The sequence below is a fragment of the Misgurnus anguillicaudatus genome, chromosome 1 (genome assembly GCF_027580225.2).
Source record: "Misgurnus anguillicaudatus chromosome 1, ASM2758022v2, whole genome shotgun sequence".
NCBI lineage: Eukaryota > Metazoa > Chordata > Actinopteri > Cypriniformes > Cobitidae > Misgurnus > Misgurnus anguillicaudatus.
In genome coordinates this window covers 23,124,644-23,144,589 of record NC_073337.2, presented here as the reverse complement: position 1 = coordinate 23,144,589, position 19,946 = coordinate 23,124,644, and the positions used below count along the sequence as shown (strand labels likewise).

Sequence of the window (19,946 nt, the reverse complement as noted above, 5' to 3'; positions counted from 1 at the left end):
AGGTGTTGAAAGCATTCTTTAGAAATGTTGGCCCATATTGATAGGATAGCATCTTGCAGTTGATGGAGATTTGTGGGATGCACATCCAGGGCACGTTCCACCACATCTCAAAGATGCTCTATTGGGTTGAGATCTGGTGACTGTGGGGGCCATTTTAGTACACTGAACTTATTGTCATGTTCAAGAAACCAATTTTAAATGATTCGAGCTTTGTGACATGGTGCATTATCCTGCTGGAAGCAGCCATCAGATGATGGGTACATGGTGGTCATAAAGGGATGGACATGGTTAGAAACAATGCTCAGGTAGGCCGTGGCATTTAAACAATGCCCAATTGGCACTAATGGGCCTAAAGTGTGCCAAGAAAACACCCCCCACACCATTACACCACCACCACCAGCCTGCACAGTGGTAACAAGGTATGATGGATCCACGTTCTCATTCTGTTTACACCAAATTCTGACTCTACCACCTGAATGTCTCAACAGAAATCGAGACTCATCAGACCAGACAACATTTGTCCAGTCTTGTGTGACCAATTTTGGTGAGCTTGTGCAAATTCTAGCCTCTTTTTCCTAATTGTAGTGGAGATGAGTGGTACCCGGTGGGGTCTTCTGCTGTTGCAGCCCATCCGCCTCAAGGTTGTGTGTGTGTGGCTTCACAAATGCTTTGCTGCATACCTCGGTTGTAACGAGTTGCTTTTCTATCAGCTTGAATCATTCGGCCCATTCTTCTCTGACCTCTAGCATTAACAAGGCATTATTGCCCACATGACTGCCGCATACTGGATGTTTTTCCCTTTTCACACCATTCTTTGTAAACCCTAGAAATGGTTGTGCGTGAAAATCCCAGTAATTGAGCAGATTGTGAAATACTCAGACCGGCCCGTCTGACACCAACAACCATACCACGCTCAAAATAGCTTAAATCACCTTTCTTTCCGATTCTGACATTCAGTTTGGAGTTCAAGAGATTGTCTTGAGGGACCACACCACTAAATGCATTGAAGCAACTGCCATGTGATTGGTTGATTAGATAATTGCATTAATAAGAAATTGAACAGGTGTTCCTAACAATCCTTTAGGTTAGAGTAATTATGTAGTTTATATTGCATTTCTGTCAATAAATCCTTCTAAAAGTCCTACATTTCACCTTTAAAGGATTAGTCTATTTTCTTAAAAGAAAAATCCAGATAATTTTCTCACCACCATGTCATCCAAAATGTTGATGTCTTTCTTTGTTCAGTCGAGAAGAAATTATGTTTTTTGAGGAAAACATTGAAGGATTTTTCTCATTTTAATGGACTTTAATAGAGCCCAACATTTAATACTTAACTCAACACTTAACAGTTTTTTTCAACAGAGTTTCGAAGGACTATAAACAATCCCAAACGAGGCATAAGGGTCTTATCTAGCGAAACGATTGTCATTTTTGACAAGAAAAATAACAAATATGTACTTTTAAACCACAACTTTTCGTCTAGGTCCGGTCCAGCGCGACCTAACGTACTGTAAATGCGTAGTGACGTAGGGAGGTCATGTGTTACATATATAAAACGCACATTTGCGGACCATTTTAAACAATAAACTGCCACAAAGACATTAATTAGTATCAGTTGACATACAACAATGTAGGAACGGTCCTCTTTCAAAACGCTTGTAAACACTGGGGCGCAGTTTCGCGTTCGTCCTCTGTGACCTCTTGACGTCATGACGTATTGCGTGGGGTCAGCTGGCGCATCACGACCGGATCTACATGATCAGAAGTTGTGTTTAAAAAGTGTATATTTGTTATTTTTATTGTCAAAAATGACAATCGTTTTGCTAAATAAGAACCTTATGCCTCGTTTGGGATCGTTTATAGTCCTTTGAAACTCTGTTGAAAAAAACTGTTAAGTGTTGAGTTAAGTATTAAATGTTGGGCTCTATTAAAGTCCATTAAAATTAGAAAAATCCTGCAATGTTTTCCTCAAAAAACATAATTTCTTCTCAACTGAACAAAGAAAGACATCAACATTTTGGATGACATGGTGGTGAGGAAATTATCTGGATTTTTCTTTTAAGAAAATGGACTAATCCTTTAAGTAAGTGTTGGCACTCATCTGAAAAATTAGTCCAGCACGAAAAACTGTTTAATCATAACATTGGCACTTTTTGATATGAATGGATGAATGACATGAATGACAAGCTATTGTTTAGTTAATACTGAATGATTTTTTTGTACACCCTTTGTTTTGAAATCAATAATTTCAACTTGTGATACCCTATTTTGGATTTTGGAGTTTAATTGTACGTTGGCTCTGAATTTTCAAAACACCTCTGAAAATGCTTACTATGGATGATAAACTCGAATTGAACCTAATCCGAATATTTTATGACGGATGTAAGTTTTAGTGTGTAAATGTGATTGACACAACGTGAGGTCATATTTCTTTATTAACGTGTGAACATTTTAAAGTGTGCAAACTTTATTGTTCTGAAATTTGATTTCGTGTTGCCTTTCAGCCATTGATTTGTTAGAAGCAACTTTCTTTGACCATGCTACACCGGCCAGATAACTCATTTAGTGCTATCAGGGGGCTGGAAAAGTGTGAAAGGCTCTCTCACCTCAGCTTGGCCCATAACAACATCTCACGCATTAGGGGTCTGGACCATCTGCCCCTCCGAGAGCTGTGCCTGGTACCATCAGCACTCCTAAACACAAACAAGATTAGCCGCACAAATTTATAACAGCGACCCACATTCAACACAACTAATTTATTCCTGCTGATTAATGATAAGTGCAGAAGGGTAAAAATATGAGTTTTTATCGTGAAATATTTACTTGTTTAGGAAAAGGTTTAATTAATGTGTGTTTTGAGGTGTGACAAAGTAACAGCGCACGCAAGTACAGAAATATTAAATCTGTAGCTGTAAAATGTTCAGAAAAATATGTCACGCTTGATGCCATGGGGCGATAAACAAATGTAATGATGTTATGGTTGAGTTTAAGTTGATATATTTGAACGGCAATATGCAGGGAATGTCTGGTGTTTTCGTATTAATTGCTCGACTGCTCAAAACCTGTTGATTTATTTTCCTGCTCATTGTATTTCCCCATTACCTGTCATCCTCATCCAGGTTATGTATTTGTGCCATCACTTTTGGAAAAGGTTACCACTACCCCTTGTTTTCTCACTTCCCCCCAACTGTTTTGATGCTCTTGACAGTTGCTTTTTTTCAATGTTGCGTCTTTCCCAACTCTATTTACGCCTTTGTGCATGAATAATCTCAGAAAATATAACAAAGCCTGGTGTTGAAGGCCGCCATATGGCTGGCCAGCATGCCACCAGACCTTTGCCACTCAGCCGAAGGATGTTTATGCCGTCCTTTATCAAAGCGATTCTTCATCGTCAGCAGCGCCGTGTCCTTTGGTGTCCGTGTCCCCGCGAGGCACAGTTGCTGGCGTGAGAGAGCCTGGACCTCGTTCAAAAATACCACACATACGCGGCACTAAATACGCTTGTGCGCATGCTGAACCTGTCTGCCCCTCAGTTGCTCTGAGACCCTGAACAGCGTGCTTCTGTCAGCTTGCTCCTCTTACACCCATCACACTTTGGATCTGAAGCTTCCAGTGCCCCTCGTGATTACCGTTCCCCGCTGTTCCCCTCCAAGCGTGGGGTATTGTAAGGCCAGGGCTTTGGAAGCTGGACTCTAGATGATAGACTCAAGCTGTCTTTCTCGGTTTAGGGGGTGTTGAGGGTGTATGGACAGTTCCCTATACGCTGATATGTGTTTTATTCACCTTACCAGCTGCTCACCTGTCACTCCTTTTGTGTCAACTAAGCTCCCCTGTCAATCCCACAGTCACATGCAGAAAAGTTACACGGCCGTGCAGATGGGCATGAGAGTTACTTTAAGTTATTGAAATGATAATTGTGTGTATGTGTGTTAAGAGGGGGAATGCGATACAAAAGATTGAGAATCTCCAGACACTACGGAAACTGCAGGTTCTAGACTTGTCCTGTAACCGGATTCAAAGCCTCTCAGGTCTCCAGAAACTCCTTCTCCTGGGAACCATCAACCTTGAGAGCAATCTGGTAAAGCATTCACTACTTTTCTTGTACTGTATTATACAAATTGTTTCAAATATGACTGGGTAGATTTTTTTATTAATTAATTTTAATCCAACATCAATTAGTTATCAGTATTTCATTAAAAATCTTATTTTATTTGGAATTTATTTTGTGTGCTGTCACTTTAAGACCTACATATAATGCACATATCCAGTATGCAGGGTTCCCACTGGTCCTTGAAATCTTTGAAAGTTTGTGAATCTGGGGAAAAACAATCAAGGCCCTGGGAAGTTTTTGAAAATATACATACATAGAGACAGGTCATTGAAAGTGATCAAAACGTCTCCGGTTATGTATGTAACTGTTGTTCCCTGAGAAGGGAACGAGGTGCTGCGTCTCCCTTGCCATACTTCCTGCGTCCCTGTAACGCCGTCTTTAGCAATATTTCACATAACGATATACTTCCTGGCTCCCTTGTCACCCTGTCTTTGACATTAAGCCTCAGCATTGGTTAAATTTGTTATACACATTCAGACAAACTTACCACTGGAGACTTCCCCAAAGTGTCACTGCAGTGACGCAGTGCGAGTTCCCTGGAAAGGGAACTGTAACAATGTATCTTTAAAGGTAACACAATGTAAACTTGCTCTCACTTGAAATGTGTCCCCACATTTAGTCCTTGAATTTGAGGGTATTGGACCTGGAAGGTCCTTGAAAGGTCTTTGAAAGGTCCTTGAATTTGATAAGTCCTTGAAAGGTCCTTGAATTTGAAGTTAACTAAGGTGCGGGAACCCTGAGGGGGTAATCACACCAAAAGCGCTTTAAACGCTTGGAAACGCAAGGCGCGATGCACTGCCTTGAGATCTGTTTTGTGTCTTCTTTGCTTGAATATTTAAAATGGCAGGATCTAAAATGTGCAAATGATAAACTTCCGTGGGTGCCGCACTGGCCCAAATGGGTACATGACCGTTCTATCAACTGGCCCAAGCTTCGTTTAATGCTTGCCCCGGGCCATCGGGCACTCTTTAATGTCTGCATTTCCATTAAAGATTTGTGCAAAACTTTAGCGTTATTTTCTAAATGTAGACAAAAAAGATGTGAATGAAATCCACATACCGCAAGAGTGACTCGAAAACATACAGAGCAGTCGACTCCCGAATCGCTATCGCGGTATTTTGATGTCATGCGCTTGTCGGTTCTTGCGACGTTGCATAAAGTCGACCACACTTTTTTTATCTTGTCCTCCAAATCAAACATACCACACCATGTTAAAAGAATAATCATGTGACTTTTACACACGTCAGGTGACCTGTAAATCTGAAAAAAAAACTTTCCATTGCAGTTTTGCGATATATTCCTTGTTCGAATAGTCTGAGAAATCCGAACGTAAAACTTTTTGCGTTTTGCACTACATGGAAGTTTATTACGGAGTTTCAATCATATAGATTGTTAATTCGCTATTTCAATTTGCGCAATTTAAAGGGCAATGGAAACACAGGAATTATCCAGCCCTGCCACTGAAGTAAAGCACGCACATTAAAAAATCGATTCAGGGATTTCCTGAAATTGTTAAATTGAAGATCGATTTAAATCGGAAATTCTATATTATTCCTAGCTTGAAAGGTTATACCACAATAAAACAAAAAGGCCAACAGAATACAAGAGTGTGACAAGCCTAAACCAGACAGAAGGACTTATTTGTGGAAATTGCGATAAAAACTCTTGGTAATGCCCAGCTCATAACAACTGTGTTTCATAAAAAAAGCGTTCCTTTGCTCAGTCCCACCCCCTTTAACACTGTTATGCACTCGAACATGCTTTACCGAAACATCATATAGAAACAGAACAGTTACATTAATATCAATGTTAATAAGTTCACATGGAAAATGCGAATAGGACATTGCTGTTGACATAAGTGGCATCATACGGCTGAAAGCAAAAGTTACCACAGTAGCGTTGGTCATGTTTTGAAGGTGGGGCTTAGTAAAGATTCATCCTTTGCATGGCTGTGACAAATCCTCTTCTTTTGTGTCTTATGCATATCAGATCAGTGAGATAAAGGAGGCCTCATATTTGCAAGACCTGAATTTGTTAAGAGAACTAAATCTCATTAAAAACCCAGTGCAGGTAAGGTCACATCGTCACGTTACACAAAACACTGGGACCGATGTCATCATTTATTTTCTTTATTCTTACTATATGCTCCCTTGCAGGACCAAGATGGCTACAGACTGGCTGTGATCTTCCTCCTCCAGCATCTCACTCTTCTGGACCAACAGACAGTAACGGCGGAGGAGAAGGTGAAGTGATTTTGTTTAAAGATTTTGAACCTTGTGGAATCCAGAGCAGAGATTTATTATGAATGATTATAACACGGGGCTGTTGAATGCTGTATTCTGATTGGTTAAGAGATGTTCCATGGGTATGCATTATTTTTCAATAAATGCACACCTAAAAATAATGCACACCTGTCATGTAACCGCATTACCACCTTTGGTGTGCAATATTTTTAAATAATTTAACGGCCCATTGTCAATTACTGTATTCCTTACATTTTCTTACAATGCTCATTATTTTATATCTTTGTGTGTACTTTTGTCTTTTAGGTGTCTTCTGTGAACAAGTACGACCCTCCTCTTGAGGTGACAGCAGCCCGAGATCACATGACCAACTTGCTGTACCAGCTCATGCAACCGCAGGTTATTTTTGATAGGTGTGACTTTTAGATTCGCTTTCAAGTTCATTTTATTGGAACGTCTGCTCCACAGAGGCCATTTTCCTGAAACATTAAACCGTTCAAACTGCTCAGTGTGCTTAGATCTGAACTAAACTTATTTTAGAGCTGTATAGTGAGCCCTGGGTAAGTCTCATCGCAACCATAAACTCATGGGGCGTTTATTAAAGGGACATTCCACTTTTAGCTATGCTAAGACCCGGAGATCAGCTGAATGGATTTCAAAACGGTAAAAATCAAATGTTTAACTTTAGGGGAGCTGGAAAATGAGCATTATTTAAAAAAAGTGCAATGTCCCTTTAAGTCCAGGATACACTGATCGTACTGGCTAACCTTTTGCATGTTATTCTGTTTAATTCGCAAGTACTTTGCCCAGCCTGGATACTCCGTACCCGATGCTGGTTCTTACCGGTCCACAAGCTTGTGGGAAAAGAGAACTTGCCCATAAGCTGTGTCAGGAATTCAGTGACTATTTTGCGTATGGGTGAGTGTCTATAAATATCTCAGAAATGTAGTTTTGTTTTTATATTGTTTTGTGTAATAAATATATAGAGTGCCGCAGGGATGACGTATTTTTTTAGGCCAACTCCGGAAGTTAGCGGGACACTGGTTCTCTCACTTTTAAGCCCATTTATTTTTCCCATAGAATTTTGGATTATCGCAAAATATAAGCTCTGTTAAAGTCTAAATTATTAAGTGTGCTTTCAAAAAGCACACTTATTGTTCTTCATAAGTTTTCTTATTATTATTATTATAAATATTTGGCCAGCTCCTGCAACTAGGCCGTTTGACACGGAGACCCCGTTCAAACTTTAAAATGTTCTGGCAGTGCCACTGCCGGTGTAAGTTGCTTGAGGAGATGACGTCATGGATCCATGTCATTCTTCCGCCATATTGGATTGAACAGAAAACCTAAAAAAACAAATTTTGTCCAAACTTCATGAAACTTTACGTACATGATCCTTGGACCAAGCCTCATAAAGTTACTAGAAGGATTTTTGATTTTCGGAAGCGTTTGCCTGTCACAGCCCAAACGAAATCTGCGGCGTAGCCACCAAAACAGGAAGTCCTTCATATCTCAGGAATGTTTTCGCGTATTGAAACCAAACTTTGTACATGAACTTGGGTCTCCATTGTGAGGATGCACAACATCAAAATAAAGAAAAAAATTCTACAATTTTACGCCGCCTAACAGAAGTCGTTCATATCTCAGGAACGCTTTCATTTGTTGAAACCAAACTTTGGACATGAACTTGGGACTCCAATGTGCACAAGATAAAAAATTTAATCGCCGGCACCAGAGCAAGCCGACTTTCACAGTTCTTCCGGAAATGCATTTTCTATTTTTTTTATTTCTAGTAAATGCATTTACACTTAAAAGTTGTGTTCATCTGTGAAGGTTAATTTGTTGGACAAAATGTGTAACTTTCATAAACTTTTGTTAAACACAGATCTTATTTTTTGCGATAATCCAAAAGTCTATGGAAAAATAAATGGGCTTTTTAGCGAGTTTCCCTCTAAATTCCCGGTTGGTCTACAAAAAAACATCATTCCTGCGGCACTCTATTCCAACAATGATTTTAAAAGATTTTTTTTACTGTCTTTTAACTTGTATTAGTGCCTGCCACACCACCAGAGGGCCCTATTATGGTGAAGAAGATGGATTAGACTATCACTTTGAGACGGAGGAAGAGTTTCAAAAAATGATTCAAATGGTAATTCTCAGTCAAAACCATTTACGAGCATACAGTTTCATAGTTGCTACAGTATGATCTCAAAGTGGCAGTGGCATAAATCTCAAGTATTACACTCAATTCAAAAGTACTAAGACACCAAACAGCAGACATAATTATGTGCCCATTCATCTGTAAAAATGCAGCGCTTGAGGCCTTATTGGTCTGCAATGCGATGACATGTCAAATATTCGACGAGTGCAAGAATTTACCCAACATTCCCAACATCTCCAGGCCCCTCAGGTGTTTTTGAGACAGTGCATGTCTTGTCTGTTCCCCCACTATCTGGTTTGGACTGTATAGGTCCAGTGTTATTGATTGATAGAGCTTTTTGATGTGTAATTATAACCTTATGCCGCCAGCGTAGGAGACAAGACTGAGTTAAGGCTTACAGACAAACCTCACTAACCTTTATCACAGTAACACAGATGTGTGCCGGCATACTGCAGACATAAGCACTCTTCTTGTCTCATTTTCAAAGCTTTGTATTTCTCTCTATGGACCTGGTAGACAAAATAAAGGGGTGGATTAGATCATGGTAACACTGTTAGAAAAAATGGTCACTGGGACAGTACCCTTTAGAAAGATCCTAAAATGTACCATTAGGTACAGAAATGTATTCATTTGGTACCAACATGCACTCTTTAGGTGCAAAGGTGTATTTTTTGGTACATATTTTAACAGTGTAGGATTCCTACTGATATTGTAAAACCAATTCAAACAGAAATGGCGCATATCAGTGGAGCAAACATGTATGAAGTAGGCTATGTTTTGTATAAAATGGTTTTCTAGGGGAAAAGCATGACAGGAAGAGACTGAAGCATCATGCTGGGTGATAAATCGCATTGTAGAGGCTCAACGAACCCAGGTGCGGTAAAACACAGGGGTCAAAGGTTTGTCCGTGAGCAGCCACGTGAAGAGCGATGTTCCCCTGCCATGAAAGGTCACACGTTTGGGTCGTGGCTGAAAGGGTCGTTCTGCAATGAATCTTTGCCATGAACGTTCATGATGAAGATGAATAGATAAAGTTTTTATAAGATTTCACCATGGTCCTCCATGACATTCAGGATTTGTTTACAGTATCTTTTACTCTCTCAGGGTAAGTTTGTCCAGACAGTGCAGTATGGAGGTCATTGGTACGGTCTGTCTCGGGAGTCTATTGAGCGTGTGGCTCGCGAGGGTCTGGCCTGCTGTGTACATATGGAAGTAGAGGTACGGTCACCATGTTAACATGCATTGACCAGCTACAAAATACCACAAACCGGGGTTAATTACTGTATACTGAACCTTATGTGTGTTTCCCCCAACACCAGGGAGTGTATAGCTTGAAGAAATCGTACTTTGAACCGCGTTACGTCCTGCTTATCCCAACCAATGTCGATAATTATATATGCTGTTTGAAAGCGAGAGGATTCTACAGTAACGCTCAGATGGAAACGGCTGTGTCTCGAATTGATTTGTACGCCAAGATCAACAGAGAAAAGCCTGGCTTTTTTGATAACGTCATCTCTTGTGGTAAGAAATTTTTATTAATCTTTTTTAGACTAATTACATTTTCTGTATTAACAGGACAAAAACACTAGGTTGTTTTAACACTTGTTTGGGTAAAATATGTTGTGATTGTTCATTTTTACCCAACGGTTGTGTTTTTCCATTTCTACCCAACCATTAGTTCAATACAGTATTTTCAGAAGACCATTTCCAAGATCTGTTTAAGTTTTGACAGAAACCTTGCTGCTATTGAAACGTGATTTCCCCCCTTTTCTAAATTCACTGATATTACACCAAAATGAAGGGTTTGTTTTGTTCTTTGTGCTCCCCAGATGATCGTACTGAGGCCTACAAGACACTTAAGCAGCTGGTGCAGGAGTATCTTGGTCTGGAGGAACAGGGAGGAGATGCCAGCTCCATCACACCTGACAACACTTCCACTAGTGAGTTTTTTTTTTTTTTTTGTATTGTAGAGCATACATTATGTTTGGACACAACTGTGAAGTGCAACATTAGTCAAAAATCTGTCACACTAGAAGAATTGCGTAAACAGTAGTGGCCAAAAGTGATATGGTGATAAGTGGCCTTAATATGTGATCCTGGACGACAAAACCAGTCATAAGGTTCAATTTTTGAAATAGATGAGATATAGACGGTTTCATCAGACGCACGTGCATTGTCGCAGTTATGCGTCTGGTCGGAACTTAACTTCCGGTTTCTGTTTGTTTAATGGTCTGACTAGTGGCAAAACTAAACTTTGGAACAAATACCTCGTCAAAAATAATCAAATGTTTTGGTTTTCCTAAAGACAAGTGGAGACAGCGATCATGGATCGCCACTGTGTGAAGGGAGGTTTGGCAGCTGATCGGTAGTTAAGATTGTTTACATTATATAGTACACATTTTACACCACAATGTTATCTCAGTGTTGTTTTTTTTTATATGCTTTAGCATGAACTATGAACTAAGGTAATCTACTGGTTGTTTATTTTGCTTGTTATCAGAAATAAAGTACTCTAAAAGGACTTTGTTGTTATTGATTCTTAGCGGAGTTTACCGCAAGTTACGTGTGTTCCACGAAAGCCATTTGTTTACTGCTGAAACCGTCTATACATCACAGTAAGCTGAATAAATAAGCTTTCCATTGATGTATGGTTTATTAGCCTGAGATATAACTACTTGGAAATCTGGAATCTGAGACTGCAAAAAAAATCTAAATATTGAGAAAATCGCCTTTAAAATTGTCCAAATGAAGTCCTTAGCAACACATATTAGGGTCAATGACATGACATTAATTATTTTGTGTCGTATGGTTCAATTAAATGCTAAAGGGTTAAAATTTCAAAATAAATTTGCACATTACTTGCATACATTCTCTTTTTTGAGGACCAAGTCTAAAAAATTTCATTTTGACAGAATATTTGTGGGGTAATTGCAAAAATGTCAGTGTGGTGTAACCGCTCTGTGTCAATTGGTGTAACTAGTTTTTTTAATGAAAATATAAATATATTCATAAAAATGTAAAATAAAATATAATCATCTAGTTTTGTGTAATATGATTTTACATACATTTTTACATCATTTGTCAAAGATTATTTAGAAAACAGCTGTTTTCAGCATATGTCAGGACAAATATTACAAAAACGCATTAAAATACACATTTAGAAATAACTAATAAAATTATATTTTAAAACTATTTTTTTATGATTACGCTTATATGCCATCAAGGTGGATAAAATATTAAATATTTCTCATTCTTTGGCGCAATTGGCAGTTACACCATTTGACATTTTCATGTCCATTCAGTCTTAACTTTCATAAAAAATGGTGCAAATGTAATTTTTGTTGCATACAATTAACATTAATACACTATGTGCATTGAAATAAACTTGATGCATGCTTTTAAAACAATTTTTTTTAAAGATTTTTGAATGTCTCATTTTGCCAAACCGTTTTTAGAACTGACCCATTACTGATATAGGGACCCATATACCCATATTTTTTTATATATTTACAGTAGAAAATGTACAACATATCTTCATGAAACATGATTTTTATGTAATATCAATATAATAATAATATTGATAAAATAAAATAAAAAATCCATAATTCTGATCCATACAATTTATTGTTGGCTATTGCTACAAATATGCACGTGCGACTTATGCCTGGTTTTGTGGTCAATGGTCTTTGCTTTTTATTATTTGCTAATGCAATATTTCATTTTAATGCACCATCAGGTTAGACTAAAACTTAAGATTATGAGGTCTATGGTACAAATTGACAAAACATTGAACTTTTAGGGTATTTATTAGACAAAATACTTGTGCAAAAAGGCAAATCAAGGCATATTAGGAAATATACAAAGACATGCGTAGAGAAACAAAAAATATTTTGTGGTAATATTTTGTAGTCATTGTCCTGGGCTATTTCTTTATAAACTTTGCACATGTGTTGTGTGTAATTTTTTTACCAAGCTTCCTTAATTTCTTCTCAAAGCTAGGTTTACTTTATACTATAAACACATCAATGCAACATTCATACAAACTTTCAAATGCATTTTAAATAAGAAATTTGAATAAACATCACTTTTGGCCACTGCTATAGACGTTTTTTTGTGGCACAAACTTAATTTCCAGTAGACTTCTGCAAAGAATCGATAACAACAAAGTCGATCTAGAGTAGATTATTTCTGGTAACAAGCAAAATAAATAAAAAGAAAATGACCTTAGTTCAATTCATAGCTAAAGCATATGAACTACTACACTGAGCTAACGTTACTGTGTAAAATTAATGTATACAATGTTAGCTACAGATCCTTGAATTCTTGCCTTGCTAGCAAGTGTCAAAACTTCGCACAACAGTGATCCATGCTCGTTGTCTCCCTTTGTGCATAGGAAACCAAACTTACAAGCTATTTGCTCCAGAAGCCAGACCGATAAACAAGCACAGAGCCGAGGTTAACTTCAGGCCAGGCGTATAACCGTGACAACGCGAGTACGTCCGATGAAACCATCTATATCTCATAAGCTAGGCACAGATGGCTTCCAAGCTAATATACATGAACCAAGAGCCAGAAAACTTTGTTTTTGGATTTCACTGGCTCATTAACTGAAGTTTGTTTTGTCTACGGGACACTTCTACAGGATTATAAGCGATATAGTTGTAATTAGTTGTACTCGCTGTGAAGCTGTGACATTTCACTGCTGCAGCCGCAGCAGACATCTGTTCACGATGGCCGAGTGCCCTGATGATACCTCTGTCATAGACACAACAGGTGAGGTACTGGCAGCCAAGGCAGAGGACGCTGACCTCATGGATTCCTACAGCAGAAACTACCAGAAAAAAATCCAGGCAAACATGAACACGTCCCAGAGCCCGGCCGTAAGTGAGAGAGCATGTAGCTATTTTGGGTGATTCCCTCGAAATCCAGATTTAGGTGGTGTCCAGCATCAGATTTTTTAAAAAGCCCTTGAAGCCAATTTTTTGTTTTTGCACATGTAAGATTAAGGTCTGAACTTATTATAGCCATTATTTATAGAGAATTTAAAAAATATTTCCTATAGAATTATTTACATTTTTAGATTATCATTATCAAAAATGTTCATTACCGCAACATGATATTAATAAGTAGTAATAAGTAATAAGTAGATTAAACGGGGCAATAATGAGTAAGTCATTGCCTGGTAAATGTTTATCTCACTTTTTAAGACATGTATGGGTGATTCTCACAAAATCCAGACTTAGAAGGTGTCCAGCATCAGATTTTTTAAAAAGCCATTGAAGCCAGTTTTTTTGCACATATAAGTTTAAGGTCTGAACTCACTATAACCATTATTTTTAGACGATTTCAAAAATATTTCCTATAAAATGATTTACATTTTTTAGATTATCATTATAAAAAAATGATCATTACCGCAACATGATATTACATTAAATATATGCATTTACAAGCTCATGTTTCGGTAATGAGAACTAAAAATTTCAACTTTTATCTGGAAAGAAAAAATAAAAACTGCTTACCTGGTAGCCGTCTTGAGTGTCACAGTCAATTATGTCCCTTCCAACAATATTTTTACATGTTAGTTCCTTTTTGTTGCGGAGGATGAGAAAATTGGTCTTGGACACATTTATATTCCTTATTATTGTCTCTACATTTACCAATGATCACCAAATACCACATGTTTCTTTGTTGTAAATGTTTATAGTATAACATGCACTGAAGCTTTTTATTTTTAGATTTTTGAATTATAAATATTTCCATATCAAAGAACCCAAATCCAGTCATGGACACATTACGGTAATGAGAATTTTCCGCTTAAATGTGGAAAAAAACACAAAATTGGTTTGTATGATGTCATTTGAAATGTGCAAAATAGTACATGAAGAGATGTTTGTAACTTTATGCATCTTATTTTGATACTCTTTACTTTTTTATCAAAAAATTTCTAATTAAGTCTAATTTCGCGAGAATCACCCGGTTGCATATCGGCATAACTTTCTCATTCAGTTCAACCATTGGATCCAAAGTTCAAAGAAATAATTTTATTCTTTTTATTAGTTATATACAGAAGCATATTGGTCATGAATTAAGCTAAACGTATATTTTGTTCATCTGAAATGTTTCTGTAAACGCTGTAGGTATCTGCTTCATCAAACAGACGCGAGCAGCTGATTCGGGAAGCTCTGAATGGGAAGTGTCCTGGTGCTTACGCCGAGCTGTTTCAAAGGTAAGTTGAACGATTATGAAACATCTAGTACACATAATTGCTTAAGCTTAGGACGTTGTGTGTCGTGTGTTTGCATGTGTACACTGTACTTTACTAACACGTGCCCATGTTAATTTGCTATGTGTCGCAGGAGTGCACCAACAGCTCCATCATCATTAGCCTCTCATTCCCGGCCACACCAAGGTCCCTCCCCGATTTATCCAGCTGGCCTCGGTGGTCCCGATGAGCACAGCAGGTATACCGCACACACCTTGACATTTTTACCTCTAACCTCTGACCGAAGCAATTAACCTTTCTTTAAAATCCTATACCTCTCTACATCATTTCCTAAGACGTGTTTTATCCTGTAGCCCCTCCCTTAGTATTTATAACCACTGTCTCTATTTCACACACATCTCAAGGCTCAAATATCAAAGTTTTATCCCCAGCTCAAAGTTAAAGCATTCAGGTAACTGACATGCCCCGGGCCACACAGAAGATGTATGTGTTGGAGCACGTACATTATAATGCAGATTTACGACTATCGGTGCTTGCCTTTCATTTGTGTGAGCTCGGGGACTCCAAACAGGCAAGGAAATACAAGACTACTCCTGTGAAATATGCATGTCCCCAAGATATTTAAATACACTGTAATTTAGCTCATTAAGAAAAATCCTCAGAGACTTGCAAAGCCCGGCCTGTGTGGTGCACTGGCGTTTGCTTATTAGATGGGAAAATATTATACAAATAATATGCTGGTCCAAATTGTGTTTAACATGACTTGTTTATCGAAACGGGAAGATGCATTTCGTGTTGATTTTACAATTGAGTTTAACACTCTTTAAAAACAAATTGAATATGCAAGCTGTGGAGTCAGGGGATGTAAAAACAAATGTGCATCGTTCTGATGTCAATCAAAACTGTTTGTATTAAGTCACTTGAGAGTTCAGTTAATTCAGCACTGATGTTTGTGTGTTGTTTAAATGAAACCTATAGTAATTTCCATATTATAGTGTTTTCCTTCCAGCAAAATAGGATTATGGGAAAATATTACCCTTTTAGGCTTTGATAATAGGAGCACCATTATTTTTCATCTTCTACAACTTTAAATCTATCTCTTGTTTTCTCTACTTTGTCACAGTTCGGAGGAATCCCGTGCCAGTTCTGGCCTGTCCATGAGGAGCTCGGCAGGTGTGCTGTCTGCAGAAATCCCAGCCAGGGGATCAGATGTTGGGTCAGGGCTCAGCATAGAGCCTCTGGAAATGTCTATGTTAGGACAGGACCGAGACACCAGAGGTGATGAGCTGGTGCCATTCATGTTATTTTCTGTTTACAAAAAAATACAAAATCTAGTTTTGAAACCTTCCTTAAAATGCAACTTATACATTTATTGAATTACATACAGTAAAAGAAAATGAAGAACCGTGTTAAAGGGATAGTTCACCCTAAATGAAAGGCCTGTCATCATGTTGTTATAAACCTGTACAGGGGCGTCATGCACCATTTTTTTTAAGGGGGCACAGTGTGCACAGCTCACAGAAATGTGTGCATACAGACGAAATAAACAAAAATATATTATAAAGCTTTTAGTCTTTTCCATGGCACCTACATTTCTCACAATCTGAGCGCCTTCATGCAAAAACCTCCAAAATAAAAGTGTTGACTAACTTTTTATATCAAGTACCATTAAATCGGAATAATGACATATTGGCATCATATTTACATCAAAAACGGCATGTTTTGTTTATTTTCGTTTTGTTTAATGACTTGTTTAATTGTGTCATTAACAACTGCATTATCCTATGAAATTAATGTCATTTTAAATCCATAAAGTATATAAACAACGAAAATGACATAAGCTATCGCCACATGATTGATTTTAATGTTCAATAATGATTTTAAAAAATATGCTTAGATAAAATTATTAGAGGGACGGATTTTGCATTTAATTTGACCTCATATGAGCATGTGTGATTCCGCGCCCCCGTGAACTCTGCCGAACTTTGGCGTTGTACCAAGATGATGAATCTAGAAATCTCTACTAATTTAACTTCGAGACGATCACATTTTAAACCATACATTTTCTACACAGAGGAGGTTAACTGCACATTACCGTAATGAGGTTTGGAAATGTTGTGAGCGTTTCCTCAGATAGCCAAATGCAGCAGCAACAGCAAGCTCGTAAGCACGCTCAGACGCAGGCGGCTGCGCTGACTGCAGCGCCTGCCGCCAGAATTGTAATGTAACATGATCAAAAGAAAACACTACCAAAATGGCAAAAATCTCTGAAAAGTGACAATGATGCAGCACAGAATTGATAATATTGTGCATATTAAACAGATTATTTAAGCAATATCGCTCGAGTAGGAGTGTGATATAGCTCTATATCATCACGGCTGTTATTAGGCCAGAGGCACGAGGCCGTAGGCCGAGTGCCGGAGGCAATCACAGCCGTGATGATATAGAGCTATATCACACGACTCCGAGAGCGATATTGCCTTTAATACAACAGTTCGACGGCACACGTTTGAAAAACGAAAACTAGAAAACAACAACGGAGTAATTTTAAAAGCCTCTTTATTTGAGAACTACTTCTTCCGCCACGGATTTGAGGGCTGCCAGAATGACAGGTAACACTTTCGGCTGCTTTGAATCTCATAATAACTCAATGGACGGATAGGCGTTTCTTTATATTAACGTTTCTTGGTCACAAAGTGTAGTTTTAAGATTAGTTCAGTCGAGAATATATATTTATTATTATCTTATCATGCTATTATTTTGTTTTCTTATTCATATTTAGTGTCTTTTGTGTTGTTATTGTTTTGGCGCGAGGTAAAAGTTAATAAAACTATACTTATATAATGTTACTATTGGTTTCCCATTTACTCTTAACGCGATACGAGCACTCGATTATTATTATTAAACTTTGTTCTTGTCAGTACTATATAAAACGTTTTTTTATAAGTGTCAGAGAGATGTTTTTGCATGCTGCTTAGAAATATACCAGTGGCGATATTCTCATAACATGTTTTAATAGTCATGTCGCGATTAAATAAATGATCAATGTCCACATTTAAAAGCTGCGGTGCTTACCTGCAGTTCCACTGTTTTTTCGCGTTCTGATAAGAGATATAGCTCCAGAAGAAAAACCGAGTGTTTACATTCCTCTTTCCAAGTGTCCACACGATGTGACAAGACATTAATCCCATTAAGTTTAACGTAACATCCAAAAGCGCTGATCTTTGACGGAATAATAACTTCCGATTGGGATTCACCGACTGATTTACGAGCTAGTGAACTAATAAGACACACGCAGAGTGTTTAAAAACAGCACGTCTGTGTTTTTCCATTCAGAGATGAGCCTCCATTCACTAGGTGGCAGAATGATACGAAAGGTGAAGCGGTTACAGTGCCGTTATCAGTACAATATCGCATAGCTCTTAGCCAATCAGATTCGAGAACCAGAAAGAACTGTTGTATAAAGGAAAATAACAGATTAATGGACGCTTCTTTGATTTTGAGGTTGCATGCAAAATCCATTTGGCTAAAAAACCGAGGGGGCACGTGCCCACTCAGTTTGAATGGGCATGACGCCTCTGAACCTGTATAAATTTCTTTGTTCCGAGGAACACAAATGAAGATATGTTGAGGAATGTTTGTAAGCAAACCGACCAGAAGCCAATAGTCCCTTTCACACATAAAGTCTTTACTGGTAAATTGCAGTTAACACGTAATGTGTGAACAGAACATTTCCGGTAAATCAGTGCTGCCAATTTACCAGTAAGAACTAGTAATTTACCGGTAAGCGCTATGTGTGAACAAAAAATATAGATTACCGGCATTTAGAACGGATGACATCAGACCATGCTGACAGCTTCGGGCCAATCATAATGTTTTGATACAGATGACGCGTTTACCCCCGCACTGTTTACGGACGTTTCCACAAACACACTGCTTAAAAGTCGAGCACACTTGAAGTTAACGTCCACATTTCTTCACCAAAGTTGTTAAAAACAGCTTACCATCTATTTGCCGAATTGCAGACGTGCAAACCCTCTGTGAAGCCTAATATGCAAACAGTACTGTTGTTTAAGACGTAGGTTCCGTTTGACTTCGCCTAACGCAATGTTGTTTGGTCACGAGCAACTTTACGACCGTCAGCGTTTGCCACAGATGTGAAAAAACTAAATACCGACTGTGGATAACCCGCCATTGTTTACAACACTGAGCTCGCCGCCCCACAGATAACTTCAGCTTTCTCTCCGGGTTTACTGGTATTTTGATACTGATGTGTGAATGATGTCTTACTGGAAAAAAGACGGACCGTCATTGCATGTGTGAACAGCACATTTTTGTATTTACTGTTAAATTAATTCTGGTAAATTCATGGTAATTTACCGAAATTGCTGTGTGAATAAGGCTATTGACTCCATAGTATTCTTTTTTCCTACTATGGATGTCAATAGGGATCTTAGTGTGGCTTTATTCCTCAAAATTTCTTCCTTCTTGTTCATCAGAAAAAATAAATTTTTACAGGTTTGTAACAACATGAGAGTGAGTAAATGATGATGAAATTTTCATTTTTTGGTGAACTATCTCTTTAAATTAATGTGACCCTGCCTATGAAATCCAGGCTGAAGTCTTATAATCTAATTGTGAGATTTGGAGCATCAAAGTTTGATTTCAATGTCCTTACTCAGTCAATATTAAAGATATCAAGGTTATATTTTCACAGAATGTTCTTTACATTATGTTACATGAGTTTATGTAGAAAACAATAAATCACAAAAAATGACTGACTGGGTTTTCACAGGCAGGGTCACAAATGTGCTGCTATTAAACATTTTGGTAGCACTTTATTTTACAATTATGTTTTTTAACTCGTAAATTAAGAGAAAATGCTTCCCTGCCAATGACAAGTTTTTATGGCAGTCCATATTTCCACTATTATCCACTAGGTGGCGCTCTTACCCAACTTATAAAACACTGCAGCATCCACTGATCCAAAAACAGTAAAAACTCTGAGTATGTTTTGATCATCTGATCTCTAACAAAAGCTTCAGCTTTGTGCTCAAAGTTTGGTATTTTGAAGGAAACCTACCCTATTTGAGAGGTGATAAAAAGAGAACAAATGAATATAGGATGAAACAGGGTTTTGATTGAAATTCATTTTATATATTGTATTATATATTTATTTTATATTTAAAGAACACATTTTCTGGAAGG

General features: G+C 37.9%; 1 protein-coding gene across 3 annotated transcripts in view; it reads left to right on the top strand.

Moving 5' to 3' along the window:
* The window catches only part of lrguk (leucine-rich repeats and guanylate kinase domain containing), a 43,461-nt gene that overhangs the window by 5,471 nt on the left and 18,044 nt on the right, over window positions 1-19,946 (top strand). For 2 of the 3 annotated variants that reach the window (XM_055190560.2, XM_055190559.2), the window contains exons 6-19: window positions 2,554-2,678; window positions 3,935-4,078; window positions 6,101-6,181; window positions 6,268-6,354; window positions 6,661-6,767; window positions 7,153-7,272; window positions 8,407-8,503; window positions 9,620-9,733; window positions 9,835-10,036; window positions 10,345-10,455; window positions 13,280-13,395; window positions 14,653-14,741; window positions 14,872-14,976; window positions 15,862-16,016. In XM_055190560.2, coding sequence (XP_055046535.2) covers window positions 2,554-2,678; window positions 3,935-4,078; window positions 6,101-6,181; window positions 6,268-6,354; window positions 6,661-6,767; window positions 7,153-7,272; window positions 8,407-8,503; window positions 9,620-9,733; window positions 9,835-10,036; window positions 10,345-10,455; window positions 13,280-13,395; window positions 14,653-14,741; window positions 14,872-14,976; window positions 15,862-16,016 — 1,653 coding nt within the window. The remainder of the gene's footprint in view (window positions 1-2,553; window positions 2,679-3,934; window positions 4,079-6,100; window positions 6,182-6,267; window positions 6,355-6,660; window positions 6,768-7,152; window positions 7,273-8,406; window positions 8,504-9,619; window positions 9,734-9,834; window positions 10,037-10,344; window positions 10,456-13,279; window positions 13,396-14,652; window positions 14,742-14,871; window positions 14,977-15,861; window positions 16,017-19,946) is intronic. The other variant, XM_055190562.2, reaches the window with a different exon arrangement.